The sequence below is a fragment of the Medicago sativa genome, chromosome 8 (assembly GCF_051527215.1).
Source record: "Medicago sativa cultivar Bolivia chromosome 8, Bolivia_mono, whole genome shotgun sequence".
Taxonomy (NCBI): Eukaryota; Viridiplantae; Streptophyta; class Magnoliopsida; order Fabales; family Fabaceae; genus Medicago; species Medicago sativa.
In genome coordinates, this window is record NC_140756.1 from 13,757,278 (window position 1) to 13,772,478 (window position 15,201).

At 34.2% G+C, this 15,201-nt stretch overlaps 2 protein-coding genes across 6 annotated transcripts in view; both read left to right on the forward strand.

The window, feature by feature from the left end:
* LOC146897142 (midasin-like protein) overlaps positions 1 to 5,489 on the forward strand; it is a 39,958-nt gene extending 34,469 nt beyond the window's left edge. For 3 of the 5 annotated variants that reach the window (XM_085737536.1, XM_085737537.1, XM_085737540.1), the window contains exons 65-76: positions 58 to 306; positions 478 to 702; positions 797 to 955; positions 1,040 to 1,261; positions 1,341 to 1,628; positions 1,705 to 1,848; positions 2,021 to 2,227; positions 2,313 to 4,025; positions 4,127 to 4,696; positions 4,775 to 4,873; positions 4,953 to 5,078; positions 5,184 to 5,489. In XM_085737536.1, coding sequence (XP_085593662.1) covers positions 58 to 306; positions 478 to 702; positions 797 to 955; positions 1,040 to 1,261; positions 1,341 to 1,628; positions 1,705 to 1,848; positions 2,021 to 2,227; positions 2,313 to 4,025; positions 4,127 to 4,696; positions 4,775 to 4,873; positions 4,953 to 5,078; positions 5,184 to 5,216 — 4,035 coding nt within the window. In that variant the 3' untranslated portion in view covers positions 5,217 to 5,489. The remainder of the gene's footprint in view (positions 1 to 57; positions 307 to 477; positions 703 to 796; positions 956 to 1,039; positions 1,262 to 1,340; positions 1,629 to 1,704; positions 1,849 to 2,020; positions 2,228 to 2,312; positions 4,026 to 4,126; positions 4,697 to 4,774; positions 4,874 to 4,952; positions 5,079 to 5,183) is intronic. The other 2 variants (XM_085737538.1, XM_085737539.1) reach the window with 1 other exon arrangement.
* Positions 5,490 to 12,876: 7,387 nt separating this feature from the next.
* On the forward strand, positions 12,877 to 13,830 carry LOC146897143 (uncharacterized). Its single transcript, XM_085737541.1, has one exon. It carries the CDS (start codon positions 12,930 to 12,932, stop codon positions 13,575 to 13,577), a length of 648 nt encoding a protein of 215 aa, XP_085593667.1. The 5' UTR covers positions 12,877 to 12,929; the 3' UTR covers positions 13,578 to 13,830.
* Positions 13,831 to 15,201: the final 1,371 nt, after the last annotated feature.

Genomic DNA, 15,201 nt, shown 5'->3' on the forward strand with positions numbered 1-15,201 from the left:
GAATTGATAGAAATATTTTGTTTTTCTTTCCTATCTTTTAATTAAACTAAAATACAGGATGAGCGAAAACCTTGGTGGTTCCTTCAACTTTCCGGGAACATGGAGTGTCTACTTCTAGAAAATAGTAGATTCGCCAGTCCATCCTTGGAAATTGATGGTAAAGTAAAAAATAAGGATGCCCCTGAAGAAAGCCCACTTACGGAGTGGAAGACAGCTATTGAGCATTACTTCAAGAGTGTTATGTGTGTGCGTCTTCTGCAAGAAGAGATATGCCTCGATCCTCATAAAGATATAGCTCCTCAACAGGTAGACATTTTTTCTAAATATTGGTAGTGTAAGGTCTCTAATTTGTTTCATAACCCACCTCAATGGTAGGACTGAATATCACATCCACCTCTTTCTGTGTGCCTTTTGAGTGTATTTTAATTTTTTTTGTCGTGCATACGGTATATTGAATGTGAGCTTGGTTCTCTTTAGGTTGCTAGGTCCCGTTCTTTCCTCAGTCAGCTTGTCCAGATACAACAGGACCAACTTGCTGCTGCCAGTGCATTTAGCGAGAAATTGAAATGCTTTAGAGAATTTGCGACTACTATGGGAAAGTTGTTTTCATTTTCCTCCCCCACTGATAACAGTAAAAGTTATATGTGCTCTATTGTTCCGCCAAATCAGCTTGCTACTTACAAATGCATGTGGCAACAGAAGGTAAAATTGTAATTACATTTTTATTTGGATGCTTTATTTGCTTTAGTGTTTTAAGCATCTGATATTAATTATCTTTATATATTTTATTATGCAGCAATTATTTGATAGTCTGTGTGCTACATCAAATGGAGAATTGCTTTTACTAAGGATATTAGAAAATAGCCATTTAAACACTTGTCAAAGAACAAGACCTTCAGTGAGTGAGATGACCACTTCCATTGAAGAATTCTTACCAGTGTTCTGTAAATCAAAGGTGAATACATAATGGTTTTTGGTTTTGAATTGCTTTAAATTTGCAATACTTATGGCCTTATATTTATGCAAAACATAATCACAGGAATCATTGGATTGTTACCTTATTGGGGGGTCGAAAGCTGTCACTACAATAGCATCCTCACATCTTTTTGTTGTTACTCAAGAAATGGAGCAGCTGGTATCCGAAAATTTCAAGGCCATAAAGGATTTTAAGGATCATTTTCTTGTGTTAAAAGCGAATGGTATAGATAGAAGCTCAGTTAAAAATGTTCTGATTCATCATTTTCAAGAAATAATTGACAAGGTATTAAACTTTGGACTTGACCTTCTGAAATCCAAAAAATTGAATGAGAAACCCGGATTCATAAATTTTTTCTTTTCAGGCAAAATCAATTGAGGAAGAATTTATCACCGCAAAGAATGAAAATTCTAATCCTGTAGATTCATCTGAGAAGGCCCATTTTTGCGAAAGACAGTGTGCGGAGCCTAATGCTAGGTTTGATGAAGCCCTGAAGTCCACATATCAACACATTACATCTGTATTGCAGAGTTTATGTTCGCCCATCACTATCCCTTCCATGGTCAACCTTGGTTCATGGGAACTACAATTTGTCGCAAATCTCAGTTTGGACATGCTATGTGATGATCTTTTCAAAACAATCACTTTTGGGGTAAGTTTTGTTTAACCGCAGGTTATTTTAACTTTTCCTTTCTTGGTGACTAAAATGATTATATGGTTGCTTGTAGGCGAAACTGGTGAATTGTTGTGACAATAACATTAGCAGTTCTTCCAAAGTGGGAGCCCATTTCCAAAATCTACATACGCTCGTGGATCTATTACTGAAATTCAGTGACGAGCTCTTGAAAAATTTCTTTGCTATGCACAAATCAGTAAGCCTAGCACTCACTTATCTCTTTCTGTGGATATGCATAATTTTTTCTCCTGATTGCATAATATATGTAATTGGCATATTCTACAACATTTTTAAAGTTCTGTGAAGTTGTTAGTATTGTTGTTTGAGATGGATAATCTAATTCTGTATATTTATATATCAATTTGCAGGTAGCAGTAACAACTCATGTGATTGCAAATATTTTAGTTTCTCTATTTTCAAAAGGTTTTGGAAGATTAACAGAAAACCAGGAAGATGATGGAACCCTCGATAAATCTGAAGATGCAAGTGGGACTGGCATGGGGGAAGGTGTTGGACTAAATGATGTCAGTGATCAGATAACTGATGAAGATCAGCTGCTGGGAACACGTGAACAGGTCAGTTTTCGGCCTTTAATATTGCATTATATATGGCAAAATTGGATTCTCAAGGTATGTTAACTGTCTTTTGTCAATGATGCAGAAAAAGGAGGAACAAGAGGAGTCCAAAGACGTGCCAGGCAGCAATAATACAGGTATAGAAATGGATCAGGATTTTCAGGCTGATGCTGTAAGCCTTAGTGAGGAGTCTAGTGAAAATGAAGATTGTGATGGTGAGAATGAGGAACTTGAATCAGAAATGGGTCCCACTGGACCAGATAGTGAAGCAGTTGAAGAGAAAATTTGGGATCAGAATGAAGATGAGACTCCCAATGATACAGGAGAAAAGTATGAATCAGGACCTTCAGTTAAGGACGGAGATGGAAGCAACAAAGAGCTAAGAGCCAAGGATGATTCTACCAGCGATCAATCTGGGGATGACAGTTGTGATGAAGGTGATGCTCAGAATGATGAAGCTGCAGCACAGAATGAGTTTGATGATGAAGAAAATGGAGAAGATGTAAATATGGACAAAGAAGCAGCACATTCTGATGCTACTGGATTGAAGCCCGATGAACCGGATCACTCTTCTGACATGGAAATAGATTTGAATGCAAACGAAGATGCGGATCCTATTGAAGAGGGAGATCAAGAAGGGCATGATGATTCAGCTGAGAATGGAAACCAGGAAGATGAGACATGCCCGCCTGATGAAATTATGGAAGAAGCACATACTGAAGTTGATGTATCCTCTGAAAAAGATGATCTAGGTCAGGAGCATCAAGAGAATGATGACATGAATTCCATGGATCCAAAGAATGATACATCTGAATCTTCTGACGTGGTTAATCCGCAAGTTTCCAATGTGGATTTAGCATCACAATCCAAAAGTAATTTGCAGACATCTGGTTCAGAAAATATTGCGTCAGAATCAAATTTGTCAAATAGCCATCACAACTTCGGCAACCCTGCTGTAACGGGAGGTTTTCCTTCAAGTGATATGTCTGAGATGGATATTAATATGTCAGATTCATCAAATACTGGGGGATTTAGTAAAACTCAACCTAAATCACACCTTCCACAGCACGAGCATTCATTTTCTCAAGAAAAACAAACCAATCCTTCCCGAAGTACAGGGGATGCACTTGATTTCAGGAAAGAAAGAATAAATGTATCTGGCGATCTCCCTGAGGATAACATGGAACATCTTGGTGAAATGGATGATGATAATGTTGATGAGTATGGATATGTTTCTGAATTTGAAAAGGGGACAACTCAGGCTTTGGGACCTGCAACGTTGGAACAGGTTGATAGAAACATTGATGTCGATAAGGTTGACACAGAAAGTCGTGCTGGAGAAGATGCAAATTTGCAGCTTGAGAAGCAAAACTCAGAAATAGATTCTGTAAGTAATTCTTCTTTACTCCCTAAAAATGAAAAAAGGGATCAAGCGAATATGCCAGTCATAGAGAAATCTCAAGATGATGGATCAGTAAAGCCTCTTGGTAGTGCAAACATTGATCCTGAAAGTCGTTTGGAAGATCTAATTTCTATCAGTAGATCATACTTGGGTGAGAACACACAAAAATTAAGTCAACTTTCTGTGAATGATGAGGAATTGGGAAAATACCACGAACCTTGTGATGCTCCTGATCATGTGAAGGATAATGCTACTGCTCTCTGGAGAAGATATGAACTCAGCACTACAAAGTTGTCTCAGGAACTGACTGAGCAATTGCGTCTTGTATTGGAGCCCACAGTGGCCAGCAAGCTCCAAGGGTATTATAAAACCGGAAAAAGGATACATATGAAAAAGGTAGCTGACGTGTTCTGATTAGTATGTATGAACCTTATAATAGTATGCATCTGTTCATGAAATGTTAGTGCTTACTCTCTCTACGTTTTAAAAAATCCCAGGTAATACAATTCATAGCAAGTTTTTATCGTATGGATAAAATATGGCTTAGGCGGACCAGACCCAACAAACGTGATTACCAAGTTGTAATTGCTGTTGATGATTCACATAGCATGTCGGAGAGTTGCTGTGGTGATGTTGCTGTGGAAGCTTTAGTTACAGTATGCCGTGCTGTTTCTCAACTTGAAATGGGGAGCTTGGCCGTTGCAAGCTTCGGAACAAAAGGAAACATAAATTTGCTGCATGATTTTGATAGCCCATTCACTGCAGAGGCCGGGGTTAAGGTTAGCAGGATTTACACAAGTCTAGTTATTTTCTTTATTGACATCAGTGTTGTGCATTTGTTGAATATGTTGAAAGGATCTCATTGTTTGTTTTTGACTGAGGAACAGATGGTCTCCAATTTGACGTTCAATCAAGAGAATACTATTGCCGATGAACCAGTTGTTGATCTGTTGAAGTTTTTGACCAACAAGCTAGATGCTGCTGTTGTAAAAGCACGACTTCCATCTGGCCATAACCCCCTACAGCAACTTGTTTTAATAATTGCAGACGGTCGTTTTCATGAAAAGGTATGTGATTAACAATCTGGCTGCCTCATTATATATTCATAACTATTGCCCTCTTTGATTCTATTCTATCTTTTTCAGGATAACTTAAAGCGGTGTGTTAGAGAAGCATTAGCCAGTAACCGGATGGTTGCGTTCTTGCTTCTTGATAACTCTCAGGAGTCAATAATGGATCTTATGGTATTTATTCGCTTCCACAAGTGACTTTTATGATTTGCAAATTTTCTTTTCTCTAACCTTTTGACTTTCTGTACTCCAGGAAGCATCCTTTGAGGGCGGAAAGATGAAGTTTTCCAAGTACATGGACTCCTTTCCCTTTCCCTATTATATCGTTCTGAGGAACATTGAAGCACTGCCTAGGACTCTTGCAAACCTACTGAGACAGGTAAGCTTGAGTTCTTTTTTCCTTTATCCGACCGAAGCAGAAAAAAAAAAGTGGAAAATAAATATTATTATTAAAATAATGTTATACTTTGTTGTGTTATTTCAGTGGTTGGAGCTTATGCAACATTCAAATTACTGACTGGTTAAAGACTCATTGAAGACATGCAAAATCCATTTTTGATTTTAAGAATGCAGATACAACATGCTTTATATTGAAGAGGGATTAGAAAAAGTCATTGGGTTACTTGGGTCTGAATTTTGTATATATGGAAAGTACACGAAATTGTATAGTATTAACAAACAATTATACAGTTACTCCAACAAAAAAAAAACAGTTATACAGTTGTGCAATCCAATGTACAGATCTACTTCTTTGATTAATAAGAATGTCATGTCTGCTGCATTTGATGAATCTTGCTATTAAGTGATTTTGAACATGTTTTTGTACTTTAATTTATATCTTTGTGGCTAACACGGCCGCTTGGGTAAAGATTAAGCTTTAGAATTGAAGCTTTCAAAGATGATCAGAGATTTAAAATATTATTATTAGAATTTGAGCACAGGAACAGTTACATTTCAATTGTGCGGAGTTAAATATTATTATTTTAACTCCGTCACCGGGTTTCATCATGTTGTTTTCAATTGTCCTCTCCTATTTCTCAAGTTAATCTACCAACAAGAGGGTGACCTTCTAGCTTTGACTCCATCGGATAGTTGTGCACTTCATTAACAATACCCAGTGACCATTCATTAAATTTTGACAAATAATCACAAAACTTAAATAGACAATTCACCTTTTCTTGACCCCATGCATTATCGGTTCAATTTCTTCTTGGTTCCTTTGTACACATAACAGCCCGGGGCCCACCCGGTCTCACTATTACTCACAAGCTTAATCACTACCCCCCTCTCTAGTAGTGTTTTTGCCTCCCGTGGGAATCGAACCTAGTACCTGGGGATAAGTACTACTTCAATGTATTCCCACTACCAATTGAGCTTTTTTTGTAACAGCCCGGGGCCCACCCGGTCTCACTATTACTCACAAGCTTAATCACTACCCCCCTCTCTAGTTTCACAGCCCAACACTTACCCCTTTCACAGCCCAACACTTAAATTGCCCACGAAAGAATGGATCAAATTTTATTTAACCGTTTTTTTAGAGGAATAAATCTATTGCATTTTACTAATAAAAATGTGTTTAATACAAGACAAATTCTATGCTCTCCATTGGTTTTGTTACCAGCTGATTTGGTTTATTTTTCTGGGTTAATTTGTAACAAGCTTAAAGCTTAGTGAGCTTTAGCTTGAGGGATAGTGTTAGAGCTTTATATTATTTAGTATGTTTCTTCGTATTTTGTTTGACAAACTCACAATGCTTCTTTGTGATGCATTATGAGTTTGAGGGTAAGTGTTAGATAATAAAGTATTGGGCTTAAGTCATTGGGCATTAATATTAGCAAGTTAGCAGTCCATTAGGTTTTAGTATATATATTCTCTTATAACTTTTTGTTATGTTAAGCGATTGTTATTCTAATGAAACCCTAGCCGTTGTCTTTGTTATTCACTCTTCCTCCATTTTGTATTTGTATTGTTAACATTTGAAATATAATATTACTTGCAGCATGGTTTTGATTGAATAGATTACAAACCATAGGAAAAGCATTTCACATACTCCAGATATTTTTGTTGCTTGGGCAATGAAATAAGAGATGTATATTGTCTTCTTCATTCATGTTGCACAAAGCACAAATAGCCGTGCAGTTCACTCCTTTATCTCGTAGTCTAGTGCGCGTAGGAAGACAATTCCTGCAAATTCGATAGATAATATTTTTTATTTTTGGTGGCACCTTAAGCTTCCAAATCAAGTCCCATGTGCCTTGCATTTTGAAGTGGGATTTGTCCGGAAGTTCATTCATACACAAGTGATAAACACTACGAACTGAGTATTCACCATAATTTTCCTTCTTCCAAATGAGCCGGTCTTCACGCACCGAAGGAAACAAGGGTGTGTGCGTTAACAATATGTTCCACTATTTGTTGGTTAAAAACCGAGTTAAAAAATGGAACATTCCAAGCCTTATGATCCAACATAACGTAGTCCGATACATGCAAGTTAACGAGCGTAGAGGTAACATCATCAAGATTAAAATGAGTGACATTTTCCTTCATCCAATAATTATTCCAAATTGGGATAGACGCACCATCCCCAAAGCAGCCTATTTTCTTTATATATAGTTTAGATATAATTTATTAAATATAATTTTTCTCTACTACCACAAAACCAAAGACACTATCTTCTTTTTTCTTTTTGCTCATAAGACACTATCTTATGAAGCAATACTAACTTCAATGCCTATCAATTTGCACTACAAAAAATAAAAAATCAATTGGCATTATATGGGTCTCAAACCATCTCAAAGAACACTGATTTGTTATACTTCTAATTAAGCCGGCACACTGATTTGTTAGAATTATGTGGACCAGAGTAGAAGGTTCTTTTTGATAATACACAAGTAATTGATGTTTTCAAATTGTTTGCTCAAATTAAAATTTGTAAAAACAAACTTTATAATACTATTAAATTTAGACTTTATTATATTTTTCCAGCGATTCTAGTAACCTGATTTATTTTAAAGATGAATCCACTATCATTTTACTATCAATTGTCTTTTACATAGATTCTTTAAAGTCACATTTTACTGAAATGTTTGAAGTTCGAGGATGGATTTGAGATATAAAATAAAAAAATAAATGTGAGGTTAAGGTTGCAAGAGAATAAAATTTGAAAATTTAAACCTGAATTTTAAGTGAAATAATGTTATCAACAATTTAGTGAATTCAAATTGTTGGTTTTTCTAATAGATTATCAGAATTTGAAAGTTAATTGAAAAACTTAGAGGAATCAAAGCACAATTTTTTTGAGTGGATGATGTGCAGATGATGAACCAACTGCAGAACAATAAATCTACATAACAAAGTATTGTTGATTTTTTAAAAAACACTACACATCGTCACTTCAAAAATTAACAATACACTAATCAAGAAGAATGTTTCTCTATCGGTTCACTCTTTGATTTTCAGTCGGATTCATTACCTGAACATCTTCAACATGTCAGATACGTAAAAACACACATACCTTAAACTTTCAATTTATTACTATAATTTCTCATCATATCATATTTCTATAATAATAATAATAAAAAAATGCTAAAGTCACGTAGAGAAGACATCACGTACAGACAAATACAACTTGAAGACTTGTCTATAAAAAATACACTTCCATTCAACTTGCTTTCAATTTTTTTGTTGTTAATTATCAACTTGTTCATCAGTTCATGCATGAGGGGCTAGTGATATAGTCAACTTGTTCATGTATGATAAGATCATACGATTTATTATTGTCAACTAGGAATTACTCCCTCCGGTCTTATTATAAGAAACAATTGACTTTTTTGGTTCATAGAATAATTAATGTATCTTGTTATAAATATAGATCAGATACATCACTTACACAATGAACTTAAAAAGTCAACTTTTTCTTATAATAAGGACCGGAGTATATGATATTATACTTTTTCTTCTCACTAGGAATCAGACGTGATAATATCAGTTTCATAATGAGGATCTTAATTAAGCTAAGGTAGAAAAAATAAAATATTTATTACCTTTCATCAACCAAACTAACAAATTCATAAAAAAAATCAAGTAATTAAATTCAAGTGGTTAATAGATTTCACTAAAAGACGAATTGTTTGGGAGAGTTTGTGTTCAATTTTTAGATGAAATGATATCAAACTTTATTTACCTCTCTGATCGAACTTAAGATTACTAGCTTAGGCTTTTGCCTTAAGATTAAAGGGTTAACACATAAAATAAAAAAAATAAATAAATACATAAAATAGAGGAAGAGCAGGGCTAGGTTCCTCTTCCATTAAATGTTCATCGGAGGGAGTAAAGTGTATATCTAAACCTTTCATTTGTTTTTAATGTATTAAAAGTGCATGTGGTAATACATAATGTGTGGCTTGGGTTCTACTCCTTCCGTCTCAAAATAATTGTTTTATTAACATTTTTTCTTTATCTCAAAATAATTGTCACTTTAGAATATAAATGCAACATTTATTATTATTTTTTCATTATTATACCTTTATTTATTGAATTTCATCCAAGTTGACTAATTCACGAACTACAATTAATAAGTGTAATAAATAATATTAATTTTACCATTGAAATCAACACAATTAATCATTTCCTTCAAAATTATACACAAACTTTAAACGACTTAGAGACGGAGCGAATATTGTGAAACCACAAGGACACAACACAATTATTAATTGTACTCGACTCGTCTCACAATATTAGTCGTTTAAGGTTTGTGCATGATTATTAAGGAAAAGATTAATTGTGTTGATTTCAATGATAAAATTAGTGGCATTTACTAAAACACATTTATTAATCGTAGTTAGTGCAGTAATTAAGTTGGATGAAATTCAATAAATAAAGGTATAATAGTGGAAAAAATAATAAATGCTACATTGATATTGTAAAGTGACAATTATTTTGAGAAAAAGAAAAAAAATGCTAAAAAGACAATAATTGTGAGATGGAGGGAGTAATTGCTAATCCAATCATTCTTCTATCGTAATTCAATCATTTTGCAGTACGCAGGTCTGTCTATCCCATAGTGGGACAGAGGATAATTAGATTATAGTAACTTGTTTGGAAAAGGTTCCTTTTGATAAGAGTAAATAGGCAAATAACCCCCCCCTGAAATTGTAACTTTCGTCAAAAACCTCCATGATTTTTAAGAAACTTCAAAACCCCCTCTGAAATTGTCAAACATTAGTCAATTACCCCCCTCCGTCTGTTTTGGCTGTTAACCTCTATGACATGGCAGTTAAATGTACACATGGCACCTCCATGTGGACTGAACATTATGCCACGTCAAGGGGGGTAATTGACTTCTTTTTTTTTTTTGTTTTTTTTTTGTCTTTTTTTTTTTTGCTATTTTTTTTTCTAAAATCTGTGTGATTATAAAAATAGGCAAATACCCCCTCAAATTTAAAATTTATGTAGCAAATACCCCCTCAAAATAGGGACTTTGTGTCACATTACCCCCCTTGATTTGAATCATCCACCTTTAAATACCCTCCTTGATTTAAAAAATTGGTGTTGTGTACATTATAAAGAAAATGAACAATATGCTGATGGTTCAAATTATCATTTAGCAAAAGAATTGAAGTGTGTTTTTGGGTCGATGAGCTTGTTGATTTGGATTGTGTTGAGAAGTATATGCCACATAGGGTAGGAATGCAGTTTGGAATTGATCAAGATGTTCCTTCTAGTGAGTTCACTGTTCTGAATCCAAGTGACATTGGAAATTTTAGCTTTTATGTTCCTACAAGATGAGACTTGCGTGTCATTGGAATATCACAATTGGTGGAAGAAATTAAAGGTGGATGATTCTGATTTGTTGATTGATAAAAAAAGAAAAAAATAAATAAAAAGTCAATTACCCCTGTGACGTGGCAATTTTTAGTCCACATGGAAATGCCATATGTGCAGTTAACTGCCACGTCATAGGGTTAACAACCAAAACAAACGGAGGAGAGTAATTGACTAACGTTTAACAATTTCAGGGGAGTTTTTGCCTATTTACTCTTTTGATAATGATAGAAGATAATTTAAAATATGGCTGTTCTAATATGGAGGCTCTAATTAAAATGTGGACTTCTATGGCTGCTCTAGATTATAGTCCCATTGTTTTTGAATTAATTAAATAAAATTGTAAAAGAAGCAAATAGTTAAATAAAAGGTCATGCTACCATACCAAATGTCCTAATAAAACTTGTTAAAGAAGTCAAAAGTAATAGATCTGTATCGAAAATTATAAAGTTTTATGATGACTTGTTTTTCAAAATTATAGAGTAGCTAAATATAGCTGTAAATAAATTAGCCTTTTTTTTTTGTGGTGTCCGAGGTTCGAACCACGAACCTTGCATATATTATGCATTGTCCTTACCAATTGATCAGCTAAGCTCACAAGGATCGTAAATAAAGTAGCTAAATATACTAAAATATTATATTAGAGAAAACATATAAAACAAAAAAATTAATATAGTAGATAATAGAAAGAAAAAAAACTAAATATACTGAAATATTATAATAGTTAAAAAAAGATCATGCTAACACATGCTCTAATGACACTTGTTAAAGAAGTCAAAACTAAGAGATTTGTATGGAAACTACAAAGTTTGGTGATTTATTTATCAAATTTTAAAGTAACTAAATATACTGAAATATTATAATAGAGAAAACATATACAACAAAAATAATTAATATACAACAAACAGTACACATTCAGATAAATAACCTGGTCTAGACGATCTCAACCTTGCCTTCTACCACCGCTTCTAGAATGATATTTTCCTAGGCCTCTTCCTGGCCCGCCTCCAACGCGCTTCATCCCTAGCTAAACTCTACGAATATTGTTCTTGCACCAAAGGGAGATAACCTTAAATCTAGGAAGGACCTCCGCCCTATTTTCGTATGTAATGTCCTTTACAAAATTATTTCCAAGGTTCTTGCAAATCGTCTCCAGCGTCTGATAAGTAAATGGATCTCTTCGGAACAGGCAACCTTCGTTCAGACGTCCACTCTAGATCCATGATGGATAATGCACTCATATCGTTTGAAACTCTACATCATATGTGATGCAAACATAATAGTAAAGTTGGGGAAGTTGCTTTGAAACTTGACATCTCAAAAGCCTTCGACAACGTCAATTGGTCTTATTTGAAAGTCATTCTTGTTCTGATGGGGTTTAATTTCAAGTGGGTCTCTTGGATGATGATGTGCATCACTTCAGTGGAATACCATGTCTTGTTCAACAATGATAGAATTTGGCCAATTACACCTCAACGCGGTCTCCACCAAGGCTGCCCTCTTTCTCCTTACCTTTATATTTTATGTGCCGAAGGTCTTTCTTTTATTATAAAAAATTATGAGCTAAGAGGTAAGCTTCACGGTACCTGCATTTGCTGAAGTGAACCACCAATCAACCATCTGGATTCATTGTGGTGTTTTTAGGTGTGGTGTTTCTCACAACTGGGTTAACTATTATTCGTCACCCATTTAGGGGTTACACGCCACGCTTATGCCCGTCCATCTGATCTAGTTTATCCATTTTCTGATATGACTTTTATTTGTTTTTTGAAATTATGGGTTTTGGTTGGTTCGGATTGGTTCTGATACTCTACTTATCACTTTATTACTTGGTAAACGATTTGGTACACTTGCATGATCTGACCATTATATTATATGCCCTACACATTTCTCAAAAAAGATTAATCATTGTTAAGCGACATTAAAAAAACACAAAATCAAGTTTATATTACTATATATTTTTAAAGAATATTACTAAATTTATTTTGGAGTAAAAAAACTAAATTTATTGAGGGGAAAAAAAACTAAATTTATAATTATAATTTTTCATCATATTATCATATTTCTATAATAAATAAAAATGCCAAGATTATATATATAGAGAGATCCTGAAAAGAAAAAAAAATATAGAGAGATATATACAAGTTGAAGACCAATAAGTATCAATTTGTCATGTAATGCCAAAATCTATGATATACAAATAAAAACCACGTGCATACAGTAAAAAGTGAAAGGCCTAATAAGTGTCAATTTGTCCTGTAATGCCAAAATCTATGAACGCAATTTCCACGAACTCTTACTAATCTACCAACCAAACTTGTTTCTCTCTATATATATATGGAAATAATTAAGCTTCCACCATCAAAATTGTAGCTAGCATTTTATCATCAACAACCAAATCAACAAAATGAGCCTTCCTCAAGAAAATCCTTCGAAATCTAGATTTACAAAGTTCTTCGAGCGTGTGGATAAGTGGTTTGATTGCAAAGATATTCAAAAATGGCTAAAAGATATGAAAACTAGCATAAATTTAACACTTTCCATAATAGCAACCGTTACATTTACACTCGGCATGACTCCACCCGGTGGTGTTGTGCAAGCTGGTCTTGGTGATTTTAAGAATGACGAAATTACCAAATGTTTAAATCGCACAATATTGATAGGAGGAAAATCCGAAAATCGCACAATATGTGTAGGAGAAGCTATCTTGGCTTCTTTACAACATGACAAATATGTACCATTTTTGGTATGCAATACAATCTGTTTCATTTCATCACTTAGTGTTATTCTCTTTGTTGTTAGTGGAATTCCTTTCAACAAACCTGGCCTAGTATGGCTTTTATCAGGAGGCATGTCTATCACACTCACATTCCTTGCTCTTACATACTTGTTTGCTGCAAACATGGTCACACCAAACTCCATTTGGAATTCTCTTCCTGGGAATATTTTTGGTATTGCTCTTATTGTTTGGGCTGTCATAGCCCTAATTGGTCATGGTTATCTCATACTTCGCTTAATTGTGAGGGGTGTGATCAAAAAACTTTGCTGCAAATGATAAATCGTTGGGTTGCATCAATAATATTAATTGTCAGTTACAATTAATGTTTGTGCTGTGTCCTTGTGGTTTCAGAATGTGCCACAATAATATGTTTTTAATATTGTCATTGTCTATCCGTTAAAAAAAGTTGTATCAATTATGTAACTGTATTCGTTCGCTGTAATTTAATTAATGCATTGGTTTGGAATACTTGTACTTCAGTTAATTCAGTTTGTTTATCATAAATAAATCTGTAGTTGTATTATTATGACTTTCTTTGGGTTTGGCTGCTTTGACTGATCTTGTGGAATACATGGCACACGAGTCTTAGCTTTTAATTATTTTTAAGAGTTTTGTTTAGAGTCCGTTTGGTTCAATGGAGGGGAGGGAAAGATAGGGAATTTAATTGAGAGGAAGGAAGGGGAGGAAATATATTTTAATTAAGGGAAATGTTAACGAGTGTCCCCGGGGCACTCTTTAAGCACTTTAAATATATGTTTGGTTCAAAAGAGAGGAGAGGAGAGAAGATATTTTAATTCAAAATGTGTTTGATTCACAAGGGGAATGAGAGAGATTTTAAAATTAACTTACTGTTTTACCCTTAAACTTAATTAAATATACGATAATGCTTGTTCTTACAATTTTAAAAGTTGTTACAAAGATAATTTAACATAATAATAATAACAATAACAAAATTTGTTACAAGAATAATATAACATACTGATAATAAAAGTTGTTCAAAAGAATAATATAACATACTCTCGAACCAAGCACGTCAAATTAAAAATATTTCATCCTCTACAAAACTCTCGAACCAAACAGACCCTTACAAAAACTACAAAGAGTTTTGTGTTTTGAAAATACAAGTATTTGTCATTGAGATATACAATTTTTTATATGAAAGTTACTTTGTTTTAACTACTTAGGCTATGTTTTGTTAGAACAAGAATGGTTCATACAAGTCCTCTAGGGTTTTGATGATAATAAAATATTGAAGAACAATTAGAATACTAACTTATGTTTAAGTGTGTAGAATCTAAGAATGAGTCTATCATGAAGAATGAACATACGAAGAACATCAGAAGGAACATGAGAAACTTAGACCATCCACAATGGAGACCCTTAATTTTGAGGTCTTAAATGGGTCCCACAGAGACACATTACTTTTTTTTTTTATAATTTTTTAATAATAGTACCTAATAGGTACTCAACCACTCCAATGGAGACCCTCTAACAAAAAGTCTATATGGGTCCCACCAATAACATTAAAAAACCAAGGTAAATTGCAATTGAAAAACAATAGTACAATGACATTGATTATTTTAAAGCAAAAGTAATGTGGGGTTCACTTAAGCATTGGGGTCTTAAGTGAGACCCTGGGTCCCAAAAAAAATTCCACATTGGGGGTACCTATTAGGTACCAGGTCTTAAATGAAGACCTCACCAATGTGGATGCTCTTAGAAGACTATGACAGAATATCTAAAGAAAGGTCAACCAGAAGTCAACGTTCTTAGAAGAAGGATGTTTCACAGAAGCTGAGAAGTTACCTCAACGGATTCTATGAAGGACGTCAGACTCAGAAGCTGACTGGTATACTTGGATGACCCACACATTTAAGAAAATCCCGAGGGACTCAATATA